We start from the raw sequence: 27492 nt of genomic DNA on the forward strand, positions 1-27492 counted from the left end.
CTCACCCGCAGCTGGTCTCCAACAGACTATCCCCGACCTGCAGAGACGCCATGCCAAAGTCTGCTATCCTGATGTTGTTCTTCTCATCTAACAACAGGTTCTCTGGCTTCAGATCTCTGTGACTGTGTAGAGGAGGAGGGAAAGAGAGAGAAAAACATAATTTACCCAAGTACCATGCAGAGGTGATAACAAGAAAACCTGACAATCCTACATGACTGGAATTATGCATTTCCCTGGAATATTGTCCAGGAAATGTCCCGAAAAATGTACACACTGTACTATCATTTCCTTTGATCAGAGACTAATGTTTTCCGCTTTCCAAGAGCCCAGTGTCGGGAGCAGGCCTCTCTCATGTCGTCTCTCTCTCTCTCTCTCTGATAGGGTCAGTGTTCCTCTCACAGATAAAAGGGAAATGGCAGACCAGACACGATCTCAGAAAGCAGGACTGAGCTTCTCCTTCTGATTGCTCTTTAGGGCCTAGGCAGGGATACTTTCAAAGCACTTTGAGACAACGGCTGATGTAAAAACTTCTTATCAGTACATTTGATTTATTGACTGATCGATTGATTGATGATTCACCATATGGAGTGACTGTGGCAGAAGTCCAGAGCTGAGATGATCTGCCTGAAGAACTTCCTGGCTTCCTTGGGTGTTAACCGTCCCTTCTTGACCAGGTAGTCAAACAGCTCTCCCCCTGACACGTGCTCTAGCACCAGATACCTGTGGAGGGAGGGAACCACACACGTTAGATACACAGTCTAGAGCTGTATATGTCATATGATATACATGATATCATATCTCCATAGCCTATGTGTGCCTGGTTCGGTATTATAGAGATAGTCTACAAGATCCAGGACGGCTTGTAGTGAGAGGCCAGGACCAGCTCTCCTCAAGCTGACCACACATTTACATTACATTGAAATTGTTGGTCATTTAATGAGGCACCCAATCCTTAATTAATGTTGATCCAGAAACCACTGCTTTTAGTGCACCCTCACGTGTTAACGTGTAATTCAAACATTTGGAGTAATGGTCTTCTATCCATAGAAGTTCCTCGACTCTATAGTTGTTCCTAGAGCAGTTGCTACTGTGAGAGTATAGGTGGTAATTCTTGTGATATTATCTGTGGTAGCTACTGTGCTGTATGTGCGAGAAAGCACTGAAAGCACACTGCGGTATCCCTACTGTAGCAGGGATACCCCATATTCCCACAACCCCCTTCCCCCCCACCCACACCACTTCCTGATTTATTAGCAGATTAAGGGATCTGCTCAAGCGTTCACCTGTCAACACTAGTTCAATTAGGAACACATTCACACATGAATTGGGAGTGGGAGAATGTATCCGAGGCAAACACTTTGCGTCCTGTCGGCGATTCGTCTGTGTCATCGGAATATTAGGAAAACAAATTCCCACACCGGTTGTCGCTGTCGCCTTTAACAATTATTGAATAGTGCATTAAGCAGAGCCACTGGAGCAGGGACACAGGAGAGATTAATACATAAGATAACATATGGATCTACATTAAACCTACAGGCTTTTCAAATAGGCAGGTTCAACTGAGGGAGAACCATATGAAACATTACATGCCCGTAATGGCCCCGGAAAATACGTTTCTCAAGTGATTTTCAACTTGCCTCGCTTGTTTGCTAACATGTTGCTACGCACGGGTGCTTGTCCAAACATGCAGTGGAACGGTTTACGGGAGGCACATTTGTTACAGCGTTTTAGTGAACCAAATCGTTTCGGAAAGGACACTCACAGATATTTCTTGTTTTCGTAGACGTCGTGCAACTTCAAAACGTGAGGGTGCTCTATGAGCTTCAGAATGGCTATCTCTCGCTCCACCTGCAGAAACAGAAAAAAAGAGGGAAAGAGGAGAAATTAAGAATATTATTGTGTGATTCAAAGTACTTATGGAAGACTTTAATGCCCCCCCCCCACAACAAAAAAAATGCATAGCTCCTAGATGGAGCTGTGGATGCACTGTAAGTACTGACCATCCATGAGGTCTAACATAGAGCCCTCATTGGTGCCCACTCAAAAAAAAGTGGTTTCGGTGCTAAATAATGAAGAGAAGAATGTGCAGACACAAAGAGAGAGCACAGAGGAACGGAAAGGGAGAGTGCATAGGAGGAACAGTGAGAAGCGGTGGGAATAAGAGACGGACTGGCAGTGCCAGAGGCCATGTCTAGCCTGGCAGCTTGGGTCCGTGCCAGGGCCTACGGGAACAGCGACATGCCTACCACTTGTTAAGGTCCTGCTCCTGCCAGAGCGCAACCACACACCAGCTAATATAACTCATTAATCACACGCTGATATCACTCTATCGAAATACACCACGAGACAGCAGGTAGTGGGACATTTCAACTACTGTTTTTTACACTCTGGAATGTGGATGTGTGTGTGTGTACGCGCATGTGTGTGTGTGTCCCTAAACCATAACGGCACAGCGTATAGAACCTCAGCAACTGATAATGTGGTAACATTTTCCAATGGACCTCGGGCTAAACGTGAGGTAGGTTTATTACTGTGTTAGAAAGGTACAGTACATATGTTCCTTGCATAGAACTATTGGGTTCTATTGGCCACACACCATATGACTCACAAATACTGTGTTGCGTGCACAGGTACTACATATATTTGTGTCATGTTCTTTCACAAACAGTACACCTACAGTTGAAGTCGGAAATGTACATACACTTAGGTTGGAGTCATTAAAACTCGTTTTTCAACCACTCCACAAATTTCTTGTTAACAAACTATAGGTTTGGCAAGTCAGTTAGGACATCTACTTTGTGCACGACACAAGTCATTTTTCCAACAATTGTTTACAGACAGATTATTTCACTTATAATCACTGTATCAACATTCCAGTGGGTCAAAAGTTTACATACACTAAGTTGACCGTGCCTTTAAACAGCTTGGAAAATTCCAGAAAATGATGTCATGGCATTAGAAGCTTCTGATAGGCTAATTGACATAATTTGAGTCAATTGGAGGTGTACCCGTGGATGTACTTCAAGGCCTACATTCAAACTCAGTGCCTCTTTGCTTGACATCATGGGAAAATCAAAGGAAACCAGCCAAGGCAGCAAAGGACCGCAAAGGACCTTGTGAAGATGCTGGGGGCAACCGGTACAAAAGTATCTATATCCACAGTAAAACGAGTCCTATATCGACATAACCTGAAAGGCCAACCAAGCAGACTGGTGCACTTCACAAAATATATGGGATTATGAGGAAGGCAAATTATGTTGATATATTGAAGCAAAATCTCAAGACATCAGTCAGGTAGGTAAAGCTTGGTCGCAAATGGGTCTTCCAAATGGACAATGACCCCAAGCATACTTACAAAGTTGTGGAAAATGGCTTAAGGGTAACAAAGTCAAGGTATTGGAGTGGCCATCACAAAGCCCTGACCTCAATCCCATAGACAATTTGTGGGCAGAACTGAAAAAGCCTGTTCGAGTAAGGAGGCCTACAAACCTGACTCAGTTACACCAGCTCTGTCAGGAGGAATGGGCCAAAATGCACCCAACTTATTATGGGAAGCTTGTGGAAGGCTACCCAAAATGTTTGAACCAAGTTAAACAATTTAAAGGCAAAGCTACCAAATACTAATTGAGTGTATGTAAACTTCTGACCCACTGGGAATGTGATGAAAGAAATAAAAGATGAAATAAACAATTTTCTCTACTATTATTCTGACATTCCACATTTCTAAAATAAAGTGGTGATCATAACTGTCCTAAGACAGGGAATTTATACTAGGATTAAATGTCAGGAATTGTGACATTCGTGACCAATAATACAAATTTCAACTGCATTTTTTTAGCCTCCTTACATCCAGACAAAACAGCTAGTTAGACCATACTGACATCATCACGAATGTCGTGTGGCACCCTTCATTTTGTGTGATACTGTCAAACTCAATAAAGTTTCATGATTCAAACAACTGTTACACTTCCTGCTTTGAGACATCACATTACAGGGGCAATGGCAGCTAAATGGGGAGTACACTTTATGCTTATAAGCATAGATCAACATTTGCTAACCATTAAATTAGGTAAACAGTACATGAGTTATATGAATATGTTAATATACTGCAGTAGCTTTAGTATGACCAAATCTACCTGCAAGATGCCTAGTACAAACCTCAGGAGGATAGACACACACACACACACCACACACACACACACACACACACACACACACACACACACCACCACCACCCCCTACCAAGAACACCTCCAGTCCAGAGTGCTGAGTTGAGTTGCATTTACAGAATGCTAGCAGTATAAATGCCAGCTCTAGTGAAAACATGAGGGATGAAGCTGTGCAGCTGGCAACTGTTTCTCTCAATAAGTCTCACTCTAATTGCTTCAATAAAGGGTCTGGCTTGTTATCCAAAGACACAGGTACCATAAACCATAACTACAGAAAAGAAACACAATGTATTCAGAATTCCCTACACAGGTCAGCATTTACAGTACATTAGAGACTGCCTCTACATCTAGAGAATATTAAGCTGGGTTTGCTAAATTACTGGTATTTCATATTCATATTGCATCTCCGTTCCCTCTTCAAATGTCAATAAAAGAACACATGAAGTCATCAGTTATGAATTGAATAAGCGTTATTCATCAGTAACCAGTGGAGTGGTATCAGTGGGAATATCCGCTCCAGCTGATCAAACTAATCCTGTGTTAATACTGTACTGAATGTCCTATTGACTGGGCTTCTCATTGGCTGATCGTTCCTGCGCTAGTAGGCGAGGATGTTGGGACACGCAAAGTTTTTTTTTGATATGTTAGCGTAGCAGAGGTGGTTCAGTGAACTGCACAATCGTGTGATCATTAACCTTGTCTGAGATCTGGAGAATTTATTCTACCTGCCAGAGTTGGGATTTAACTCAATGGGCTAAGAAAGTCTTAATGTATGGAGCCACTGGGTTCAACACCCAGTAGGTCATACTAGCCTAGCATCAGCACGTGTGAGAGTTGCTTGAGAGTTTGTGCAACATCTGGATACACAGGGAGGACTAAACATTGCTGGCTATTACACCATGACCCATGACATCTGGACCCAGTGAGCCAATTAGCTAGCGTGGAATCATGGTGTGCATGCATGATTCTAAAGTTGGGTTCTATGCAGATTTGGTGGCACACATACACACAGAGTAACACGCAACGTCTTGTAACGGCCCATGGGTGTCAACTGTCTTTGGTCAGCTGTGAGCTGCCGCAAGGTGCTGTGTCCCAATGTAGTCCTTAAGTGCTATTTCTCTTAAGTGCCCAATTGTCCTGAATTTTTGAAATCCTCATGTGAGTGTGCCATTTTCTTCCCCAAGGTGCATGTTTATCAAATCTTATTGGTCACCTACACGTGTTTAGCAGATGTTATTGCGGGTGTAGCGAAAAGCTTGTGCTTCTAGTTCCGACAGTGTAGTAACATCTAACAAGTCATATCTAACAATTTCGCAACAAAATACCTAATACACACAAATCTAAGTAAAGGGATGTAATTAAGAATATATACATATGTATATGGACGAGCGCTGTAGGGTGCTCTTGCCTTGATATCTTGCAGTAGGTCTCTCCTGTATTCTGTTTACATACCTACTTTAACCCTCTTACTGCCAGCGAGCCATACCTCTACCCACATACCAACAGAGGGGCACTGACACACCCACAGGGAAAAGGAGGAAAGGGTAGAGGGGTGAGAGAAAGACAAGACGAGAGGCGAGGGAAGAGAGGTAGAAACTAGGAAAGTGAGGCACAGGGGACAGAAGCAACCGACAAAATCGTAATTCTATTCCCATCAAAGCCCCAAATCTTCAAAGGTTCTGTCACTGGGATCGGGCCTGGAGCCTTGGAGCAGGGGGAAATAAATGATGAAACCCTTTAATCTTTTTATTTATTTATTAACCTTTATTTATACCGGGGAACAGTGGGTTAACTGCCTCGTTCAGGGGACGAACAACAGATTTTTACCTTGTCAGCTCAGGGATTCAATCCGACAACTTTTCAGTTACTGGCTCAACGCTCTAACCACTAGGCTACCTGTCACCCAGTGGCTGGCCCCACGAAGCCCTCTGTCATGCCAGCTTTCCCCTTTCTGCCTTCTCTCATAGACAGGGAATGAAGGAAGGAGTAAGAGAGAGATTCAGAGAGAGAGAGAGCGATAGATGGAGGGATGGAGAGAGAGGGGGACTGAGCGAGAGTTTCTTGGTTACAGCAACACTCAAAATGAAAAACGTTTCCTTTTCCATTTCCTCCTGTCCCTTTCTCTGTCTGTCTCGCTCTAACTTTTCTCTTATTTCACTTTCTCTCGTTCACACTCTTTGGCTCCTTCTCTGCAGCGTGCTGTGCTATCGAGGCCTTAACAACAGGGATTCTAATGCTAAGTGCTAGCAACGTTTGTATGTTTACAACTGGGATGCTAAAGTTAGGCGCTAGCGACATTCATCAATTTACAACAGCGGCGCTAACACTGGGTGGTAGCGAAATTCACGGCAGGGATTTTAATGCTAGGTGCTAGCATCAGCGACAGGGATAGCGTACACCTGAAGCCACATAACCTCACACATTCACACACTCTAATGTCCTGTGGAAATCAATTTAAGAATGCATTTTCAAAACCATGAAGAAGTTCTCAAAAAATTGCAGCCATATATGCATAGAAAATATATTTTAGACACACATCTATATACAGCTGAAGTTGGAAGTTTACATACACAAGTCATTTTTTATAATTGTAATTGTTTACAGACTTCTCTATTTTTCTATTTTCCTAAATCTTCTTTTCAGAGTTTTCTAATTGTAATTGTTTACAGACAGATTATTTCACTTATAATTCACTGTATCACAATTCCAGTGGGTCAGACGTTTACATACACCAAGTTAACTGTGCCTTTAAACAGCTTGGAAAATTCCAGAAAATTACGTCATGGCTTTAGAAGCTTCTGATAGGCATAATTTGAGTCAATTGGAGGTGTACCTGTGGATGTATTTCAAGGCCGACCTTCAAACTCAGTGCCTCTTTGCTTGACATCATGGGAAAATCAAAAGAAATCTGCCAAGACCTCAGAAAAAACTTTGTAGACCTCCACAAGTCTGGTTCATCCTTGGGAGCAATTTCAAAATGCCTGAAGGTACCACGTTCATCTGTACAGACAATAGTACGCAAGTATAAACACCACTGGACCACGCAGCCGTCATACCGCTCAGGAAGGAGACACGTTCTGTCTCCTAGAGATGACTGTAATTTGGTGCGAAAAGTGCAAATCAATCCCGTATATAAACTTCCGACTTCAACTGTATATGCATGCAGCACCAGTATGCACACAGCACTCACACACGCCCACGCACGCACACACACACGCACGCACTCACACATACACACCACTAATAAAGTGCATATGATCAGTATAATGAGAGGTTATTCTTGGTTAGGGTTGCTAGATTGGATGATTGCATACTAGCCGATCTCCCAGTAAACAGGACTGATTATCCTATTTCCCCTGAGGGAAACCCAGCCTGCCAAACCCTCCACTTTTCCCACAGACAGACTCAAGGTCAACTGACTTACTACTTACTACCAATGACAAAAACTCATCCTAATTGCAACTGTAATGGGTAGATTAACTTGGCTATCATTAGAGAAGGGCGGTTGCCAGATCCTAAGTGAAAATTCCCAAATCGATTTAAAAGGCTTGTATGGAGCTATAGAGGACGATTTGGGGTTGCAACATGAGAGAATGAGAGGCAGTTTAAACCCACTGTTCCTAGGCTGTCATTGTAAATAAGAATTTGTTCTTAACTGACTTGCCTAGTTAAATGAAGGTTAAAAAAATAGAAATTGTCAAAATGACATGTGGAGTTGGTAAGGTTCTGATCACTCCTGTGATGTCAATTATGGAAAACAAGGGGAACGTGGATCCGGACATAAGCGTATAGAAGGACGGAATGGAGGAGTGTAGGGGAGGGAAGCATGGAGGTGCTTCCCGTTCCTTTGCCGTCATATCTAATAAGCCCTCCCCTCCCCTCTTCTCCCCCAATCATCCACCCTGTCATCTCCTTGGATCAGTGACACACACTTCAGTGCCGGTAATTAAACCCATGTATAAGGTAAACAACCCCCCCCTTACCCTATCATTGAGATGGAGAAATACAACGCAATGTATTATGCTCAATTATTCCACATATGGTGTGTTAATGTGTAGTAATAAAGTGTTGAGGAGTGGGGTGATGGGGGAGAGGCGGTCACACAACAGACCTTAGAGAAATTAGGTGAGACAACGTGTCAGGTCTACAGCTGCTCCTGTAGGCTGCTGAGAGAGGGTGTATGTGTGTGTGTGTGTGTGTGTGTGTGTGTGTGTGTGTGTGTGTGTGTGTGTGTGTGTGTGTGTGTGTGTGTGTGTGTGTGTGTGTGTGTGTGTGTGTGTGTGTGTGTGTGTGTGTGTGTGTGTGTGTGTGTGTGTGTGCGCGTGCGCGCATAATGGTCTCTTTGAACTAAACCAGCCGTAGCATATTTCATACACCATGGTGCTTGTATAGTGCAACATCTGATGAAAATGATTGTGTATTTTCACTGTTCAGTGCCAAGACTAACTCCCTCAAGAAGATGTATTGTGCTGTAAGAAGCTTCTACCATTCAAATCAAATCACATTTTATTGGTCACATACACATATTTAGCAGATGTTATTGCGGGTGTAGTGAAACGCTTGTGTTCCTAGTTCCAACAGTGCAGTAGTATCTAACAATTCATAACAGTACACACAAATCTCAAATAAAAGAATGGTATTAAATAATATATAAATATTATGACGAGCTTCACCGGGGTCTGTTATTCCTGTCAATTGTGTGTGTGTGTGTGGGGGTGGGGGGGGGGGCTGAGTGCTCCAGCTCGAAATGGAAAAATGGACAACAGCCATCAAGCATTATTATGTGAAGCTCCATGGATAGATTGGTGGAATTCCAAAATACCCTTACACTTTGGTTTCCTGGAGCTAGGGTATTGGATTTATTAGAAACCATGCCCACCATCAAGAAACAGATTCCTGCTCTGAAAACAGTTGTGTTGCATATCGAGGCTAATAACTCAATGAAATCTGTTTCTAATTTCTGAGAATGCTCAGAAATTAGCAGCACATATAATTGTATAACAATTCCATCTCCTCGCCGTTTTAGCCGTCATTGGTCTCTGCATGTCCTTCGTCGACAATTTTGACTCCTTCTGGAATAGGCCAGGCTACTTTGTGGAAGACGGAATTCACCTGGGTGAAAATGGCTCCCGGCTGTTGTCATTAAACATTGGAAAGGTTCTTGGTCAACTAAATCGATGTGAGGACAATATTAGCATGTAAGTCAATTCTTACCATCTCCTCTTTGGTCACTGTGAAAGTTTCACATGATGTATCTGAAAGTGGTGACATGCCTAATGGTGGTAACAGGAGAAATGTAATTGCAATTCCAACTTTCTTTTATTTTCCTAATAGGTATAATCCAATCTTTGAGTCTCCTGTTGTTCTGAAATCTCAAAGTAATCTAACTTGTGTTGAAACTCTGTGTGATTTTAAATACAGAAAAGGTTTGACATTTTTACATCTTAACATTCGTAGTTTATTACCTAAAATTGAGATCTGGTTCTCTCAGGTAGACCCTGATATTTTTATTTGATCTGACACCTGGTTAACCGATAAAACCTTGGACTCTGAGGTTGCTATGGATGGTTACAATGTGTTTAGGGCTGATATGAAAGGCAAAAGTGGTGGTGTTGCTTTTTACACAAATACTCGTATTTCTGTCTCTCTGTTAAAGTCTACCTCCAGTCCTTGAATTGTTGGCTTTACGTCTTCAGTTGGGTTCAAATTCAGAAATAACAGTTATAGGAATCTATCGTCCACCCTCCACCAAGAAGTGTGTACTAAACAAACTCAATGATTTAATTGCCATTTTTACTACCCCAGAGGTGTGTTTTGCAAGAGGTGTGTTTTCTGTGGTTCGTTGCAGAAGCTTGAATTGTTTACCATGTTCGTTTTCAAGACCTAGTGTTTGTTGTTTTTTCAAGGATACTGTGATCCTGCGGCTACCATTTCTCAGGAGAGTATTATGTTTATCCTGAACACTGATTCCTTGTCTGGTCTCTCTGCAGCTGGATCCAACCTTACCACGTCACAGCAAGCTTCTGACACAACACAACACAGCAGAGATCACCCAGATCCGGAATATGGTAGCCTACCAAGGAGAACTAACGGCAGCAAGAACAGCACTCCCAAATCTCCGGGACCCTTCGGGGCACTTGCTGAATCCCTCCAACCACGGCACACCCACAACCAAGGAGGAACCAATATCCAGGTCTCAACGCCCAGTGCTACAGACATCATTGTGGTTCCTCCAGGGAACCTGCGCCCAACCCAAGATCCCAGCCCCCCGAATGGTATGATGGCAACCCGGGAGGCTCCAAGGGGTTCCTCACACAGTGTTCTCTGGTGATCGAGCTACAGTCCACCTCGTTCCACACTGATCAGGCCATGATCGACTACATCATCTCTATACTCTTGGGCAAGGCCCTGGCATGGAAAGAGCAGCCACCATCTTGCAGATCCATAGTAGCATTCCCTTCCGAGCTGCGAGGAATGTTTGACCAACCACTCAACGGACGAGAAGCAGCCAGCCGACTGTTCAACCTCCACCAAGGGGTCAGACCAGTTGCTGACTTCGTCATTGGGAGGGGGGGGGGGGGCGGACTCGTCGCACACGTCTGAGCCCACAGGAGCATGGCTGCTGTCTCTACAGCGGAGGTTTCAGTCATGTCCGTGCTACCTGACCAGAGCTGACGGGAAACGCCAGGGCTCGCCAGGACAGGGGAGACCCTGACGAGCTGAGCAGTTACCTCCCAGCTACCCAGTCACTGTCTGTTACTACCCGTAACCCTCCACTGGGACAACCGTCAGCGCCAGATTCAAGCCTTTGTGGACTGCAGGGCCGCGGATAATTTCATTGATCAATACTGCAGATTCATGCCCTCGATGGATGCCCCATTGGCTCCGGTCAGGTGGAATATCAGACCAAGCCCATTCTACTGCAGGTTGGGGTGAACCACTCTGAGACTCTTAGTTTTCTGTAGATAACTGCTCCTGAGAACCCCCTTATCCTAGGGTAACCCAGGCTAGAGCTACATAACCCACTAGTTTCCTGGTCCACGGGACACCTACTAGACCGGGGTAAGGACTGCCAGACTAAAAATCTAAGACCCCCACCAAGAGCCTCACCGTGTCCTCCTGAATTCCTTGAAGACCAAGACTTTTCCGCTCTCCCTCCCAAATACTTTGACCTCCGGGAGGCCTTTAGTAAGAGGCAGGCCGCCACCCTTCACCCTCATTGTCCTTACAACTGTGCCATAGAACTCCTACCCGGCATCACACCTCCCCGGGGTCGTCTGTACTCCCTCTCGACCCCTGAAGCAGCAGTCATGGACAGTTACATCCGGGAGTCGCTGGAGGCAGGTTTCATTCGCCCCTCTACATCCCCTGCTAGTGCACGCTTCTTCTTCTTGGGTAGAAAGTATGGGGGCCTGCGTCCCTGCATACAATCTTGTGAGAAACAGGGAGGGAGATGAATGGAAGACTGCCTTTAACACCCCTAGTGGCCACTATAAGTATTTGGTCATGCCCTTCGGATTATCGAACTCACAGTCTTTCAAGCATTGGTCAATGTCATTCTGAGGGATATGTTGAATCGGTTAGTTTTTGTTTACCTCGACGACATCTTGATCTTCTCCAAGACCCTTCCGGGAACACCTACTGCAGTCCATCAAGTCCTGAGATGCCTTATGCAGAGTCAACTATATGTCAAGATAGAGAAGTGTGAGTTCCACGTATCCCAGGTTTCCTTCCTGGGTCACATTATCTCTACAGCAGGCATCCAAATGGACCCCATAAAGATTGAGGCGGTCGTGGACTGGACCTTGCCAATTTTCTATAGGCGTTTTATATGCAACTTTGGTGCGGTGGCAGCGCCTCTCACGGTCCTAACCAGCAAGACCCAGACCTGTTTTTACTGGACCCCCGAGGCAGACAGGGCATTCATGGAGCTCAAGGGACATTTCATCTCTGGACCATCCTCGTTCATCCTGATCCGGAGCAGGGACGGTCCCTTCACAGGGGAACAAGGAGGACAAGAAAATGGACCCATGCTCCTTTCTCTCCAAGCATTTCTTGCCAGCAGAACACAACTATGATGTAGGCAACCGGGAGCACTTGGCAGTTAAGTGTGCTCTTGAGGGGTGGAGACACTAGTTGGAGGGGGCACCTCATAATTTCATGATATGGACGAACCATAAGAACTTGGTCTCCATTCAAGAAGCCAAGAGGTTGAATGCTCACCAGGCGGACTCTGTTTTCTAACAGGTTCGATTTCACACTAGCCTATTGCCCGGGATCCAAGAATCAGAAGGCAGAAGCTCTGTCCCGCCAACACAATGTCTCTAACGAGGAGCGGGACACCGACCCAATCATCCCCAGCTCACACATTTTGGCCCCTGTGATATGGAGTATTGAGACCATGGTCTGACAAGTCCAGACCCGAGGACTGGTCAGCCCGGTCCCGAGTACTACAATGGGGACAATCCTCTAAATGAACTGAGCATCCAGGACACTGGAGTTCCTGAGGCATCGCTGAGTCTCTCCTCTGAGTTCCACCATCAGTGGAATGGGCAAACTGAGCAGGCCAACCAGGAGCTGGAGAAGTTCCTCTGTTGCTTCGTTTCCACTCAGGCCAGCAACTGGAGCAAGATCCTTGTCTGGGCAGAGTATGCTCATAACACACAGCCAAACTCATCCACTGAACTGCCTCCGTTTGAGTGTCAGTTTAGGTTTGCCCCCCCCACCCCCGTTTCCTGAACAAGTGGCTGAAGCGGGGGTGCCATCAGCCAAGGCGTTCATTCGATGATGTCAGAGTCCTTCTTGCTCCGTTCCTCTGGCAAACAGTTGGTTTAAGAATACTTTTCCTGACGAAACTCTAACACATTCTAAAGCGAACACTAGAACAATATTTCTAACATAGAAAGTGAGGAATGGTCAGAGATGGGACGTTTCACCTCTGGACCCATCAGTTCCCAATTCTCATTAACCCCCACCAGTTGCCTGCTAATGTAATATTGTGTGTTATTTTGTGATATCATTAGAAATGTTGTACAGGAAAAACAGTAACTTGAAAAGTATACCCACTACATGTACAATGTTTCCATCCCAAAATTCTGAAAGTGTTTTTGTTAAGAGAGGCGTGTGATTTTAGAAACTATAAGAGGAAATTGTTTCTATAAGTAGTAGTCACCACTCCCTTGAGTCAGATCAGAGAGCGTGTCAGCCTGACGGAACCGTCCCTTTTGAACTAACTGTACAAAATGATGGGTTAAGAATTAACATATTACATTTACATTTACATTTAAGTCATTTAGCAGACGCTCTTATCCAGAGCGACTTATAAATTGGTGCATTCACCTTATGACATCCAGTGGAACAGCCACTTTACAATAGTGCATCTAAATATTTTAAGGGGGGGGGGGGGTGAGAAAGATTACTTTATCCTATCCTAAGTATTCCTTAAAGAGGTGGGGTTTCAGGTGTCTCCGGAAGGTGGTGATTGACTCCGCTGTCCTGGCGTCGTGAGGGAGTTTGTTCCACCATTGGGGAGCCAGAACAGCGAACAGTTTTGACTGGGCTGAGCGGGAACTGTACTTCCTCAGTGGTTAGACCAGAGAGACTTAATGAAAGTAAGTTCCTTTAGATTCTAGCCCTATTACTGACAAAATTGATATCATTAATGCATTTAATCACCATTTTATCTCTGTAGGCTATATATTTGAATGTATTTCAATGCCAGCTTTTGAAAAGCGTAGTTTGGATGTCGATGGTGGAGATCTATTGAATGATACTGAAAATGCTGGTCAGGAGTTTTCTTTTTGGAAATTCACTGACAAAGACGTCCTGGATGCTTTGCTAACATTAGACAAAAAAGAATCCACAGGGGATGATCATTTGGAGCCTGGTTTGCAACTCCCTTTATTGCTGGCTCAATTTTTGATTTGACATTGTTATCAGGAATTATTCCTAAAGCATGGAAATCTGCATATGTGCTGCCACTCCATGAGGGTGGGGATACAAACGATCTTGACAACTATCGCCCCATTTCAAGACTACGTTGTTTAGTTAAGATTCTTGAATCGTTTGTTCCTTTTTATCTGATAATTGAATTTTTCATATAAACCAATCAGGGTTTCCGCCTGGGCATAGTACTACAACAGCAACCACTCTCGTTGTTAATTATTTTGTCAATGCCTTGGATGCTAAAAAGAGCTGTGCTGCCTTTGTGCCTTGTTTATTGACCTCTCAAAGGTGTTCAACATCGTTGATCACTCTGTTGTGCTGAATAAGTTATCAAGAATAGACCTGGGATACACCGCCTGTTTATGTTTTCAGAATTATCTAAGTGACAGAACACAGGCCATCTCGACAGATGTGGTCAAATCTGAGTTTCTTGAGATTAAAGAAAGTGTTCCTCGGGGTTCGATTTTGGGTCCATTATTGTTCATCTTGTACATTAATGACACACTGTTAATACTTGTAACATTCATCTCTATGCAGCAGTTTTGTATTCCTGCTTCACCTCAGTGTAGCAGGCCATTCGTGAACTTCAGCATGACTTTGATTCAATTCAGAAATCACTTAAAGATCTTAAATTAGTGTTAAATACAAGTAAAACCAAGCTCATGTTGTTCACTAGGTTACGAAATGTTGACCCTGAGGATCTGCATATTTGCACCACAAATACACATATGAGATGAGTAAAGCAGTATGTAAACATTATTCAAGTTACTAGCATTCCATTATTAAAGTGACCAGTGATTCCATGTCTATGTATATAGGGCAGCAGCCTGTAAAGTGCAGGGTTGGGTAACCGGGTGGTAGCCGGCTAGTGATGGCTATTTAACAGTCTAATGTCCGTGAGATACAGTGGCTTGCGAAAGTGTTCACCCCCTTGGCATTTCTATTTTTGGAGAGCTCCTTGGTCTTCATGGTGCTGCTTGCTTGGTGGTGCCCCTTGCTTATTGGTGTTGCAGACTCTGGGGTCTTTCAGAACAGGTGTATATATAGTGAGATCATGTGACATTTAAATAAAGTCCACCTGTGTGGAATCTAACTAATTGTGTGAATTCTGAAGGTAATTGGCTGCACCAGATCTTATTTAGGGGCTTCATAGCAAAGGGGGTGAATACATATGTACACACCACTTTTCATTTATTTTTCATTTCACTTCACCAATATGGACTATTTTGTGAAAAACCATTACATGAAATCCAAATAAAAATCCATTTAAATGACAGGTTGTAATACAACAAAATAGGAAAAACACCAAGGGGGATGAATACTTTTGCAAGAAACTGTAGAAGCTGTTATTTAGTCTCTTGGTCCCAGCTTTGATGCACCTGTACTGACCTCGCCTTCTGGATGATAGTGGTGTGAACAGGCCATGGCTCGGGTGGATGATGTCCTTGATAATCTTTTTGACCTTCCTGTGACATTGGGTGCTGTAGATGTCCTGGAGGACAGGCAGTGTGCCCCCAGTGATACATTGGCCTGACCCACCCTCTGGAGAGCCCTGCGGTTGCGGCCTGACTATAAACACTCCAGCATGCTATAAGGACGGAGCTAGGGATGCCGTCTGGGCCAACCAGCCTTGCGAGGGTTAATACTCATAAATGTCTTACTCACGTCGGACACAGAAAATGAGAGCCCACAGTCCTTGGGAGCGGGCCACACCGGTGGCACTGTGTTATCCTCAAAGCGGGCTAAGAAGGTGGTTAGCTTGTCCGGGAGCAAGACGTCGGTGTCCGAAACCTGGCTGGTTTTCCTTTTGTAATCCTTGATTGTCTGTAGACCCTGCCACATACGTCTAGTATCAGATTACGACTCTACTTTGTCTCTGTACTAACGTTTTGCCTGTTTGATTGCCTTACAGAGGGAATAACTACACTGGTGTGTTCAACCATATTCCCAGTCAACTTGCCATGGTTAAATGCGGTGGTTTTCGCTTTTGGTTTTGCGTGAATGCTGCCATCTATCCACGGTTTGTGGTTTGAATAGGTTTTACAAGCCACAGTGGGAACAACATCCCCTATACACTTCCTGATGAACTCATTCACCATGTCCGTGTATACGTCAATGTTATTCTCAGAGGCTACCCGGAACATATCCCAGTCCGCGTGATCAAAACAATCTTGAAGCATGGATTACGATTGGTCAGACCGGAGTTGAATTGATCTTAGCATGGGTACTTTCTGTTTGAGTTTCTGCCTATAGGAAGAGAGGAGCAAAATGGAGTCATGATCAGATTTACTGAAGGGATGGAGGAGGAGGTCTGTGTAAGCATCCTGGAAGGGGGAGAAGCAGTGGTCAGTGTTTTTCCAGAGTGAGTACTACAGTACGTCAATGTGTTGATAGAACTTTGGTAATGTTTTCCTCAAATTTGCTTTGTTAAAATCCCCAGGTAAAATAAATGCAGACACAGGATATGTGGTTTCCAGTTTGCATAATGTCCAGTGTATTTCCTTGAGGGCCGTTGTGGTATCGGCTTGAGGGGGAATATACACGGCTGTGACTATAACCGAAGATAATTATCTTGGGAGGTAATACGGTCTGCATTTGATTGTGAGGTATTCTTGGTCGGGTGAACAAAATGACTTGAGTTTCTGTATATTATCACAATCACACAATGAGTTGTCAATCACAAAACATACACCACCGCCTTTCTTCTTCCCGGAGAGATCTTTATTCCTGTCTGCACGATGTACTGAGAAACCAGCTGGCTGTATGGACGGGGACAGTATATCCCGAGAGAGCCATGATTCTGTGAAACAAAGTATGTTACAGTCCCTGATGACTCTCTGGAAGGAGATCCTCTCCCTGAGCTCATCTACTTTATTGGCCAGAGACTGAACATTAGCGAGTTATATACTTGAAGCAGTGGATGGTGTGCACGCCGCCTGAGTCGTACTAGAAGTCCACTCCGAATACCTCTTCTCCACCAGCTGCGTCTTGGAGCAGCCTCTTGGATAAGTTCAATTGACCTGGGGGGTACGAACAAAGAATCCAATTCAGGAAAGTTGTATTCCTGGTCGTAATGCTGGTGAGTTACCGCCACTCTGATATCTAAAAGTTATTTCTGGCTGTATGTAATAACACAAAAAACGTTCTGGGATAACGTAAGAAATAACACACAAAAAAAAGATTTTTTTTTGCTTAGGAGCTATTTTTTTTGCTTAGGAGCTAGAAGCAGAACCTCCATGTCTGTCTGCGCCATCACTCCATTATAATCAGTTGTTATAAAACAATGTGCTACTCAGGCTAATAAAATGTGATTGATGGACTATTGTAGGCTTTGTCCCAGTCCCAGCATCTCAGGCTCTGATTGGTTGAGACAGCTTGTGGTTTCCAGAGGGAATTGCGGGTAGTGTAGTTGGCTGAAGATGAATGTAGTTCATGATTGGGCTAATCAGTGCTAACGAGACAGGGTACGTCAAAAGCGCAAGTGGCATCCCCCTGTGAGGAATATGAGTGTGTGCATCATGCGTCATACCCATTTCTTTAGAGTAGCTGGAGGAGTGCAGATGTTCTCTCTTCCCCTCTCGCTGCATCCTTCCCTCTTTCTTTCCCTAGTCCCTAGTCCCTCTATCCTTTGTCCCTCTCGTTCCACTCCCTCTAGCGCTATCATTAGCCGAACAGACTGTGTAGTACTCAGTGAAAACAGAATCATATATGAATCAGAGACAGCATGAGAGTAAAAAAAATATCTAAGAGTTTAGATGATCTAATTCCACAACAATGCTTAAACCCCATCAGGAGACCTCTTTCGAGGTCTGGAAAAAAATGAATAATAAATGTGGATTTTGGGGTGTAGTTACCCTTTTAATGTAGGTGGCACTAGCAAGAGACCGTTGGTTAGCAATGTTTCTGTAGCGCTCATGTAAGTGCAGAGTTTGCAAAACAAATGCCCACTGGATTGATGCAACTCATCATGATATCATTCTGCCAGGTAGGCATAGGCTACTTGATCCTATTCACTGATCCTATTCAAATCCCTGATAATAATGTGTAAATAAAGCACTACTGTTTCTACAGTCAAATCATATCAAAATGTATTAGTCACATGCACCTTACAGTGAAATTCTTACTTACAAGCCCCTAACCGACAGTGCAGTTTAAAAAATTACGGATAAGAATAAGAGATAAAACTAACAGGTAATTAAAGAGCATCAGTAAAAAATGACAATATATACAAGGGGGTGCCGGTACAGAATCAATGTGTGGGGGCACCGGTTAGTTGAGGTAGTATGTACACGCAGGTAGAGTTAATTAAAGTGACTATGCATAGATGACAACAGAGATTGGCAGTGGTGTGGAGAGGGGGGGGCAATGTAAATAGTCTGGATAGCCATTTTATTAGATATTCAGGAGTCTTATGGCTTGGGGGTAGAAGCTGTTTAGAAGCCTCTTGGACCTATACTTGGTGCTAAGGTACCGCTTGCCATGAGTTAGCAGAGAGAACAGTCTATGACTAGGGTGGCTGGAGTCTTTGACAATTTTCAGGGCCTTCCTCTGACACCGCCTGGTGTAGATGTCCTGGATGGCAGGAAGCTTGGCCCCAGTGATGTACTGGGATGTTCGCACTACCCTTGCGGTCGGAGAACGAGCAGTTGCCATACCAGGCAGTGATGCAACCAGTCAGGATGCTCTCGATGGTGCAGCTGTAGAACCTTTTGAGGATCTGATGACCCATGCCAAATCTTTTCAGTCTCCTGAGGTTTTGTTGTGCCCACTTCATGACTGTCATGGTGTGCTTGGACCATGTTAGTGTGTTAGTAATGTGGACACCAAGGAACTTCATGCTCTCAACCTGCTCCACTGCAGCCCCGTTGATGAGAATGGGGGCGTGCGCGGTCCTCTTTTTCCTGTACTCCACAATCATCTCCTTTGTCCTGATCAAGCTGAGGGAGAGGTTGTTGTCCTGGCACCACATAGCCAGGTCTCTGACCTCCTCCCTATAGGCAGTCTCGTTGTTGTCGGTAATCAGGCAGGTTACCTTAGTGTTCTTGGGCACGGGCACAGGCACTATGGTGCTTCACGGAGTCGGTACAAACATGTTGGTATTACAGACTCAGACGGAGAGATGTTGAAAATGTCAGTGAAGACACTTGCTAGTTGGTCAGTGCATGCTCGCAGTACGTGTCCTGGTAATCTGTCTGGCCCTGCGGCCTTGTGAATTGACCTGTCTAAAGGTCTTACTCACATCGGTTGTGGAGAGCGTGGTCACACTGTCTTCCGGTACATCTGGTGCTCTCATGCATGTTTCAGTGTTATTTGCCTTGAAGCCAGCATAGAAGAGGTCAGCTCGTCCGGTAGGCTTCTGTCATTGGGCAGCTCTCGGCTGTGCTTCCCTTTGTAGTCTAATGGTTCTGACGTGTGTCAGAGCCGGTGTAGTACGAATCGATCTTACTCCTGTATTGATGTTTTGCCTGTTTGATGGTTCATCGGAGGGCATTGTAGGATTTATTATAAGCTTCCAGGTTAGATTCCCGCCCCTTGAAAGTGGCAGCTCTAGCTTTTAGCTCAGTGCGGCTGCTGCCTGTAATCCATGGCTTCTGGTTGGGGTATGTGTGTACGGTCACTGTGGGGACGAAGTCATCGATGCACTTATTGATGAAGCCAATATGTGTTGTACTCCTCAATGCTGCCATATTCCAGTCTGTGCTAGCAAAACTGTCCTGTAGCTTAGCATCTGCTTCATCTGACCACATTTTTATTGATCTAGTCACTGGTGCTTCCTGCTTTAATTTTTGCTTGTAAGCAGGAATCAGGAGGATGGAATTATGGGCAGATTAGCCAAATGGGGGCGAGGGGGGCGAGGGGGAGCTTTGTATGCATCTCTGTGTGTGGAGTATAGGTGGTCCAGAGTTATTTTCCCTCTGGTTGCACATTTAACATGCTGATAGAAATTTGGTAAAGCTGATTTAAGTTTCCCTGCATTAAAGTCTCCGGCTACTAGGAGCACCGCCTCTGGGTGAGCGTTTTCTTGTTTTCTTATGGCAGAATACAGCTAATTCAATGCTATCTTAGTGCCAGCCTCTGACTGTGGTGGTATGTAAACATCTACAAAGAATACAGATGAAAACTCTCTCGTTAGGCAGTGTGGTCTACAGCTTATCATGAGAAACTCTACCTCAGGTGAACAATAACTCGAGACTTCCTTAGATATCATGCACCAGCTGTTGCTTACGAAAAATACATAGACCGCCGCCCCTTGTCTTACCAGGCGTCGCTGTTCTATCCTGCCGGTACATCGTTTAACTTCTTGGTGACAGGGGGCAGTATTTTCACGTCCGGATGAAATGCATACCAAAATTCAACTGCCTGCTACTCATCCCCAGAAGATAAGATATGCATAGTGTTAGTAGATTAGGATAGAAAACACTCTGAAGTTTCTAAAACTGTTTGAACCATGTCTGTGAGTATAACATAACTTATTTAGCAGGCGAAACCCTGAGGACAAACCAATCAGAATTCTCAAATCACTCTCTTTTCAATGTGTTTTCATTGGGAATCCAGATTTCCAAGGGACCTTCTTGCAGTTCCTATCGCTTCCACTGGATGTTAACAGTCTTTAGAAATTGCTTAAGGTTTTTCCTTTGTGTAATGAAGAAGTACGGCCATCTTGAACGAGGGTCACTTGAAGTGTACTGTTAGATAGAGGCGGGTGACCAGAAAGCTAGCTACAGTTTGTTTTCCTCCTGTATCCTCCTGTATTGTATCATCCCGTATTCAATTTTATAGATTATTTACATTAAAAAATACCTAAAGTTGTATCACAAAAGTAGTTTAAAATGTTTTGGCAAAGTTTACAGGAAACATTTGAGATATTTTGTAGTCACATTGCGCAAGTTGGAACCAGTGGTTTTCTGGATGAAAAGAGCCAAATAAATTGACATTTTGGATATATATCGACGGATTTAATGGAAAAGGACCATTTGTGATGTTTATGGGACATATTGGAGTGCCAATAAAAGAAGCTCGTCAAAGGTAAGGCATGAATTATATTTTTATTTCTGCGTTTTGTGTTGCGCCTGCAGGGTTGAAATATGCTTCTCTCTCTTTATTTACGGAGGTGCTATCTTCAGATAATAGCATATATTCTTTTGTCAAAATCTGACATGTTGGCTGGATTCACAACCCGTGTGGCTTTAATTTGCTATCTTGCATGTGTGATTTAATGAAAGTTAGATTTTTATAGTAATTTTTTTAATTTGGCGCTCTGCATTTTCCCAGCCAGCTGTATGTTGATGTTGTCATCATTCAGCCACAACTCCGTGAAGTATAAGATGTTACAGTTTTTAATGTCCCTGTTGGTACTTTAATCTTAAGCGTAACTTGTCGATTTTATTGTCCAAAGATTGCACATTTGCTAGTAGAATTGAGGGAAGTGGGGGTTTATTCGATCGCCTTTGACTTCTCAGCAGGCTGCCCGCTCTCCGGCCTCTCTTTCTCCGCCTCCTCTTCACGCAGATCTCGGGGCAACTCGTCAGAGTTGTGAAAGAAGAAAAAGGATTCTGCTAGTCCGTGGTGAGAAATTGCTGTCCTAATGTCTAGAAGTTATTTTCAGGTCATAAGAGATGGTAGCGGCAACATTATGTACAAAATGAGTAAAAAAATTAATTACAAACAACGCAGATAAACAAACAAAAAAACACAATCGGTTAAGGGGCACATAAAACGTCTGCCTTCTGCATCCGGCGCCATTTTAGGGTCCCTCAATTACCACCAATGGTCTCACTTACCTCAGGGATTTAGCTACTGTGTCTATGCATTAACTCTGAGGGATTAACACAGGTTCATTATCACCAACACAAAGTCATTAAGAAAAAAATCCATATGCAAAACTAGACACAGATATGCAAAACCATACACAATGCACTCTCATACACATTACAGGGATACATACAAATGGATGCATGCATAATGGTACGCACAAGGCAGTTCTACACAAAAATATGTGGAGCCTCACTCTCCCTGTCTCTTAGCCTTTCTGTCTCTCTCTCTCTCTCTCACACTCACACATGCACACGCATGCACACACACACATGAACACACACACACTGCAATCAGTGTCTCACATGTGTTAATAGATCGGTAATGCTTAGGCCCTTCCTCTCTCCCACAAGCAGTGTTCTGAGCACTGGGATCAATGGGAAAGTCTTCCACGGGAAGTCTGTAATCTCCCTAACACATCCCACCAACTCCTTCTGCACACACACACACGCACAAACACGCACGCACACACGCACAAACACGCACGCACACACGCACGCACGCACGCACGCACGCACGCACGCACACACACACACACACACACACACACACACACACACACAACCGAGGGCACTGTATGGAGAGGTCTTCGTCAACTGATGGTGCTGTCATACTGAACCCCTGAGCGAGCTCAGCTCACCCATCCATTCACCATCTCCACAGAGGGACCTGGTCCTGAACAGCTGTGCGTCTGCTGCAGTATCATTCCTCAGTGTGTGTGTGTGTGTGTGTGTGTGTGTGTGTGTGTGTGTGTGTGTGTGTGTGTGTGTGTGTGTGTGTGTGTGTGTGTGTGTGTGTGTGTGTGTGTGTGTGTGTGTGTGTGTGTGTGTGTGTGTGTGTGTGTGTGTGTGTGTGTGTGTGTGTGTGTGTGTTTGCTTGCCTTCATCTTGTCTCAAGAGGACCACAATGGAAATACAGTAAGTCCCAGATTTTATTGTGTGTTATACTCAATGATTTTACCTCATGTGCATGTACGGCTTTTTCAAGTGTTGTGTGTGCGCTTGTTTAAAAAAATAATCGAATGAATAAACAAAACTAAAACTAAACCTCGTGTTTGTGTGTCTGCGTGTGTATTGGTATGTGGTCAGAGGATATACAGAAATCCCTGTAATACAACTAGTGAGGATCTCTAGAGATTGAAGATACACTGAGAACCAGCGATGTGTTCATTAGCGGACCCTAAGGACCACTAACGATGTGGGATGTATGATGCGTGTGGGCTGAGAGACAAGACGGGTGACGGCCTCCCTCCTGAGTTACAGAATGACTGAGATGTGGCGTCAATGGATCTGTCCTTTTAAAGAAGTCGTCTTCTTAGACGGTGACTAAGGTCACACGTGGAAGAGTGTGTGTGGGTTCAAGGTGAGTCGATAACACCTTCGCAGATCCTCAACGCCACACGTCAGTGAATCAAACAAGCTGCTCCTCGGTCAACGCGGTGTTGAATGACCAGATAATCCTAAAGGCTATCCTACGGTAGAGGAGGTCACACACACACACCCTCTCTCTCTCTCTCTCTCTCTCTCTCTCTCTCTCTCTCTCTCTCTCTCTCTCTCTCTCGCTCACACAAAGATGTCCAAGGAAGGCCAAACTGACTGACATTCATCTCTCTGCAAGTCACTCAGGGGCAAACACACAAACACAAGCACACACACACACACACGTACACACACCCATCCAATAATCACACCATCCGGCCTCTCCTGACCAATCAATGGCCTAGCTCTGCGTGGGCTGAGCATTCTTAATGAATTATAAGGATTGACTGGGGAGCCGCTCGTTCGCAGCTCCTCCGAATCCCGCGTTAATTGAAATGCAATACGGAGCTCAGGGCCACGGAGAGGGACGTCAATTGGAACATCCTCACAGAAATCAAACCACCATCTGTTGCTGTGATAACGAGGGCTGTGTCCGAAAACGTTACGAACGGTCAAAATCCTTGCTTCCTCAGATCTTGTTTCCTCAATTTGTCTCAAAGCACACTGGAGGAGAGGATCCAAGGACCCTCCCCTGGATCTCCTTCTCAAATGAACTTTGAGAGGACAGCCTATTGTGAGCCTGAATGAGTCTGGAGCTGAGGACTGCAACCAGAGTTGTGCTGTGTTGGCGTAATGTGACTCGGCTGGAGGATGTTCTGCGTACACATTGGGAATACTGGGTATTTGATGCAGTCACTCAACACTCATTCAGATCGACGACCACCACATCATAATTGTCACTACATATTGTCATGTTAAACAATCACTTAGAGTATAGGAGAGGAGAAATTTGATTGGAGGATCGGATTGAATTGAGTCCCTTGTTGAAAGCTTTAGATTGTTGATTAGTAACAACGGTTTGACTCGTATGTTTCCATCTAGTTTCCAATCTAAGTGTATCTATGCAAATACTGTATATAAAATAAAAAAGACTCATAGAGTTAGTCTGCACTGTGTATCTCCAAGGTCTCCTCGTGGTATGTAAATGACAACTAGCCAGGGCTGGGGAGAGAGCATATGAAGGCCATTAATTCTCATATGAGAGTTCTGGAGGTGACGGGCTGAGAAATAGCTAGCTGAGCGTCTCCCCTGTTCCCAGCTGCAATGATGATGACTACATTACACAGAATACATTATAGCATAATCATACATAGAGAGAGAGAGAGAAAAAGAGAAAAAACATAGGGAGGGGTTCTGAGAGCTAGAGAAAGATTGGGAGAGAGCACGAGGGAGGGAGGGAGGGAGGGAGGGAGGGAGGGGGAGGGAGGGAGGGAGGGAGGGAGGGGAGGGAGGGAGGGGGAGGGAGGGAGGGAGGGAGGGAGGGAGGGAGGGAGGGAGGGAGGGAGGGAGGGAGGGAGGGAGGGAGCACGAGAGAGGGAGGGAGGGAGGGAGGGAGGGAGTTTATTTAACTTTAGTTTATTATCTATTTCATTTACATTGGCCATGTAAACACGTCTCCCATGCCAATAAAGCCTTTCAAATTTACTTTAATTGAGGAAGAGAGAAAGAGAGAGAGAGAGAGAGAGAGAGAGAGAGAGAGAGAGAGAGAGAGAGAGAGAGAGAGAGAGAGAGAGAAAGAGAAAGAGAAAGAGAGAAGGGGAAGTGATGGTGCTGTCATGGCGATGTCAGGGAAAGCAGATTAAGGTCAGCTGTGATTCATCAAGAAAGGGCAGATGCTCTCTTCTGTGGAGGATTGCAATCTGTATTCTTTAATTTTATCCCCCTTTTTCTCTTTAGCCTCCTCACCCGGTACCACCCCCTCCACCAGCTCCATCTCTCTCGCTCTCAAGGGCTCAGACATAGATACGCACAAGCATGCTCGTACACATGTATGCACACACGCACAAACACGATATAGACCCACTAAGCTGTAAATGCATATAAACAGTCACATACATAAGCACACACACAAACAAACAAAAAAGTACTCAGTAGTATGGACACCATTAACAAAGTCAGCCACTCGTTGAGAGCAGAGATGAAATTATTCTAGTCAAGCAAGAGACTTTAAGACCAAGATCAAGAAAACCACTACAGTGGCTTCTATTAAACTCAGCAAAAAAACAAACAAACTTCCTCTCACTGTCAACTGCGTTTATTTTCAGCAAATTTAACATGTGTAAATATTTGCATGTACATAACAAGATTCCACAACTGATACGTAAACTGAACAAGTTCCACAGACATGTGACTAACAGAAATGGAATAATGTGTCCCTGAACAAAGGGGGGGTCAAATTCAAAAGTAACAGTCAGTATCTGGTGTGGCCATCGGCTGCATTAAGTACTGCAGTGCATCTCCTCCTCGTGGACTTCACCAGATTTGCCAGTTCAGATGTTATCCCACTTTTCCACCAAGGCACCTGCAAGTTCTGGGGGGAATGGCCCTAGCCAAGGCCCGCACCAAGGCACCTGCAAATATCTGGGGGGAATGGCCCGAGCCCTCACCCTCCGATCCAACAGGTCCCAGACATGCTCAATGGGATTGAGATCCGGGCTCTTCGCTGGCCATGGCAGAACACTGACATTCCTGTCTTGCAGGAAATCACGCACAGAACGAGTAGTATGGCTGATGACATTGTCATGCTGGAGGGTCATGTCAGGATGAGTCTGCAGGAAGGGTACCACATGAGGGAGGAGGATGTCTTCCCTGTAACGCACAGCATTGAGATTGCCTGCAATGACACACCGCCCCAGACCATGATGGACCCTCCACCTCCAAATTGATCGCGCTCCAGAGTACAGGCCTCGGTGTAACGATCATTCCTTCGACGATAAACGTAAATCCGACCATCACCCATGGTGAGGCAAAACCGCGACTCGTCAGTGAAGAGCACCTTTTGCCAGTCCTGTCTGGGCCAGTATTGGTGGGTTTGTGCCCAAAGGCGACGTTGTTGCCAGTGATGTCTGGTGAGGACCTGCCTTACAACAGGCTACAAGCCCTCAGTCCAGCCTCTCTCAGCCTATTGTAGACAGTCTGAGCACTGATGGAGGGATTGTTAGTTCCTGGTGTAACTTGGGCAGTTGTTGTTGCCATTCTGTACCTGTCCCGCAGGTGTGGTGTTCGAATGTACCAATCCTGTGCAGGTGTTGTTACATGTGGTCTGCCACTGCGAGGACGATCAGCTGTCTGTCCTGTCTCCCTGTAGCTTTGTCTTAGGCGTCTCAGAGTACGGACATTGCAATTTATTGCCTTGGCCACATCCTCAGTCCTCAATCGTACTTGCAGCATGGGATGTTTATGCAGATAAGCAGGGACCCTGTGCATCTTTCTATTGGTGTTTTTCAGAGTCAGTAGAAAGTTCTCTTTCGTGTCCTAAGTTTTCATAACTGTGACCTTAATTGACTACCGTCTGTAAGCTGTTAGTGTCTTAATGACCGTTCCACAGGTGCTTGTTCATTAATTGTTTGTGGTTCATTGAACAAGCATGGTAAACAGTGTTTAAACCCTTTACAATGAAGGTCTGTGAAGTTATTTGGATTTTTACGAATTATCTTTGAAAGACAGGGTCCTGAAAAAGGGACGTTTGTTTTTTTGCTGAGGTTATATTTTACACATACAACCCCCCCCTCTCCGTCTCACACAACCAATTTCCTGCCATCATGACATTTTCTACACTTATCTGGTCTCACCAGGTGGTCCTGTAACAGCCGCTAGCCCCCCTCTCCTCATCCCTGCCACCATCCCTCCATTCGCCACACCCCATCCATCCCTACCACCTTGACTGTCTCCCTCTCCCTCCCTCCCATATCCACCATCTCCCTGGCTTACAAATGCTAAATGTATCACATCCGGCCGTGATTGGGAGTCCCATAGATGGAGCACAATTGGCCCAGCGTTGGCCGGGTTTGGCCGGTGTAGGCCGTCATTGTAAATAAGAATTGACTTACTTGCCTAGTTAAATAAAGGTTAAATAAAAACAATTAAAATAAACATAAACAAACATAAACAACTTGACAGTTAAGTTTAGGCATTCATTCGGAGTGGTTAAGGTAAGGGTTAAGGTTTGGGAAAGGGTTCAAACTGGAAAAAAAATAAAAACTAAAAACAAGTGCCCAGCACTGGGATTGAACCCACACTACTCAAGA

General features: G+C 44.7%; 1 protein-coding gene across 5 annotated transcripts in view; it reads right to left on the bottom strand.

Moving 5' to 3' along the window:
* brsk2b (BR serine/threonine kinase 2b) overlaps window positions 1-27492 on the bottom strand; it is a 191005-nt gene that overhangs the window by 59900 nt on the left and 103613 nt on the right. For all 5 annotated transcript variants that reach the window (XM_046346484.1, XM_046346485.1, XM_046346483.1 and 2 more), the window contains exons 3-5: window positions 1763-1848; window positions 580-720; window positions 6-122 (exon numbers count right to left, since the gene is read on the bottom strand). In XM_046346484.1, the coding sequence (XP_046202440.1) occupies window positions 6-122; window positions 580-720; window positions 1763-1848 (344 nt within the window). The remainder of the gene's footprint in view (window positions 1-5; window positions 123-579; window positions 721-1762; window positions 1849-27492) is intronic.

This window comes from Oncorhynchus gorbuscha, linkage group LG04 (assembly GCF_021184085.1).
Source record: "Oncorhynchus gorbuscha isolate QuinsamMale2020 ecotype Even-year linkage group LG04, OgorEven_v1.0, whole genome shotgun sequence".
In the NCBI taxonomy this organism is placed as follows: Eukaryota; Metazoa; Chordata; class Actinopteri; order Salmoniformes; family Salmonidae; genus Oncorhynchus; species Oncorhynchus gorbuscha.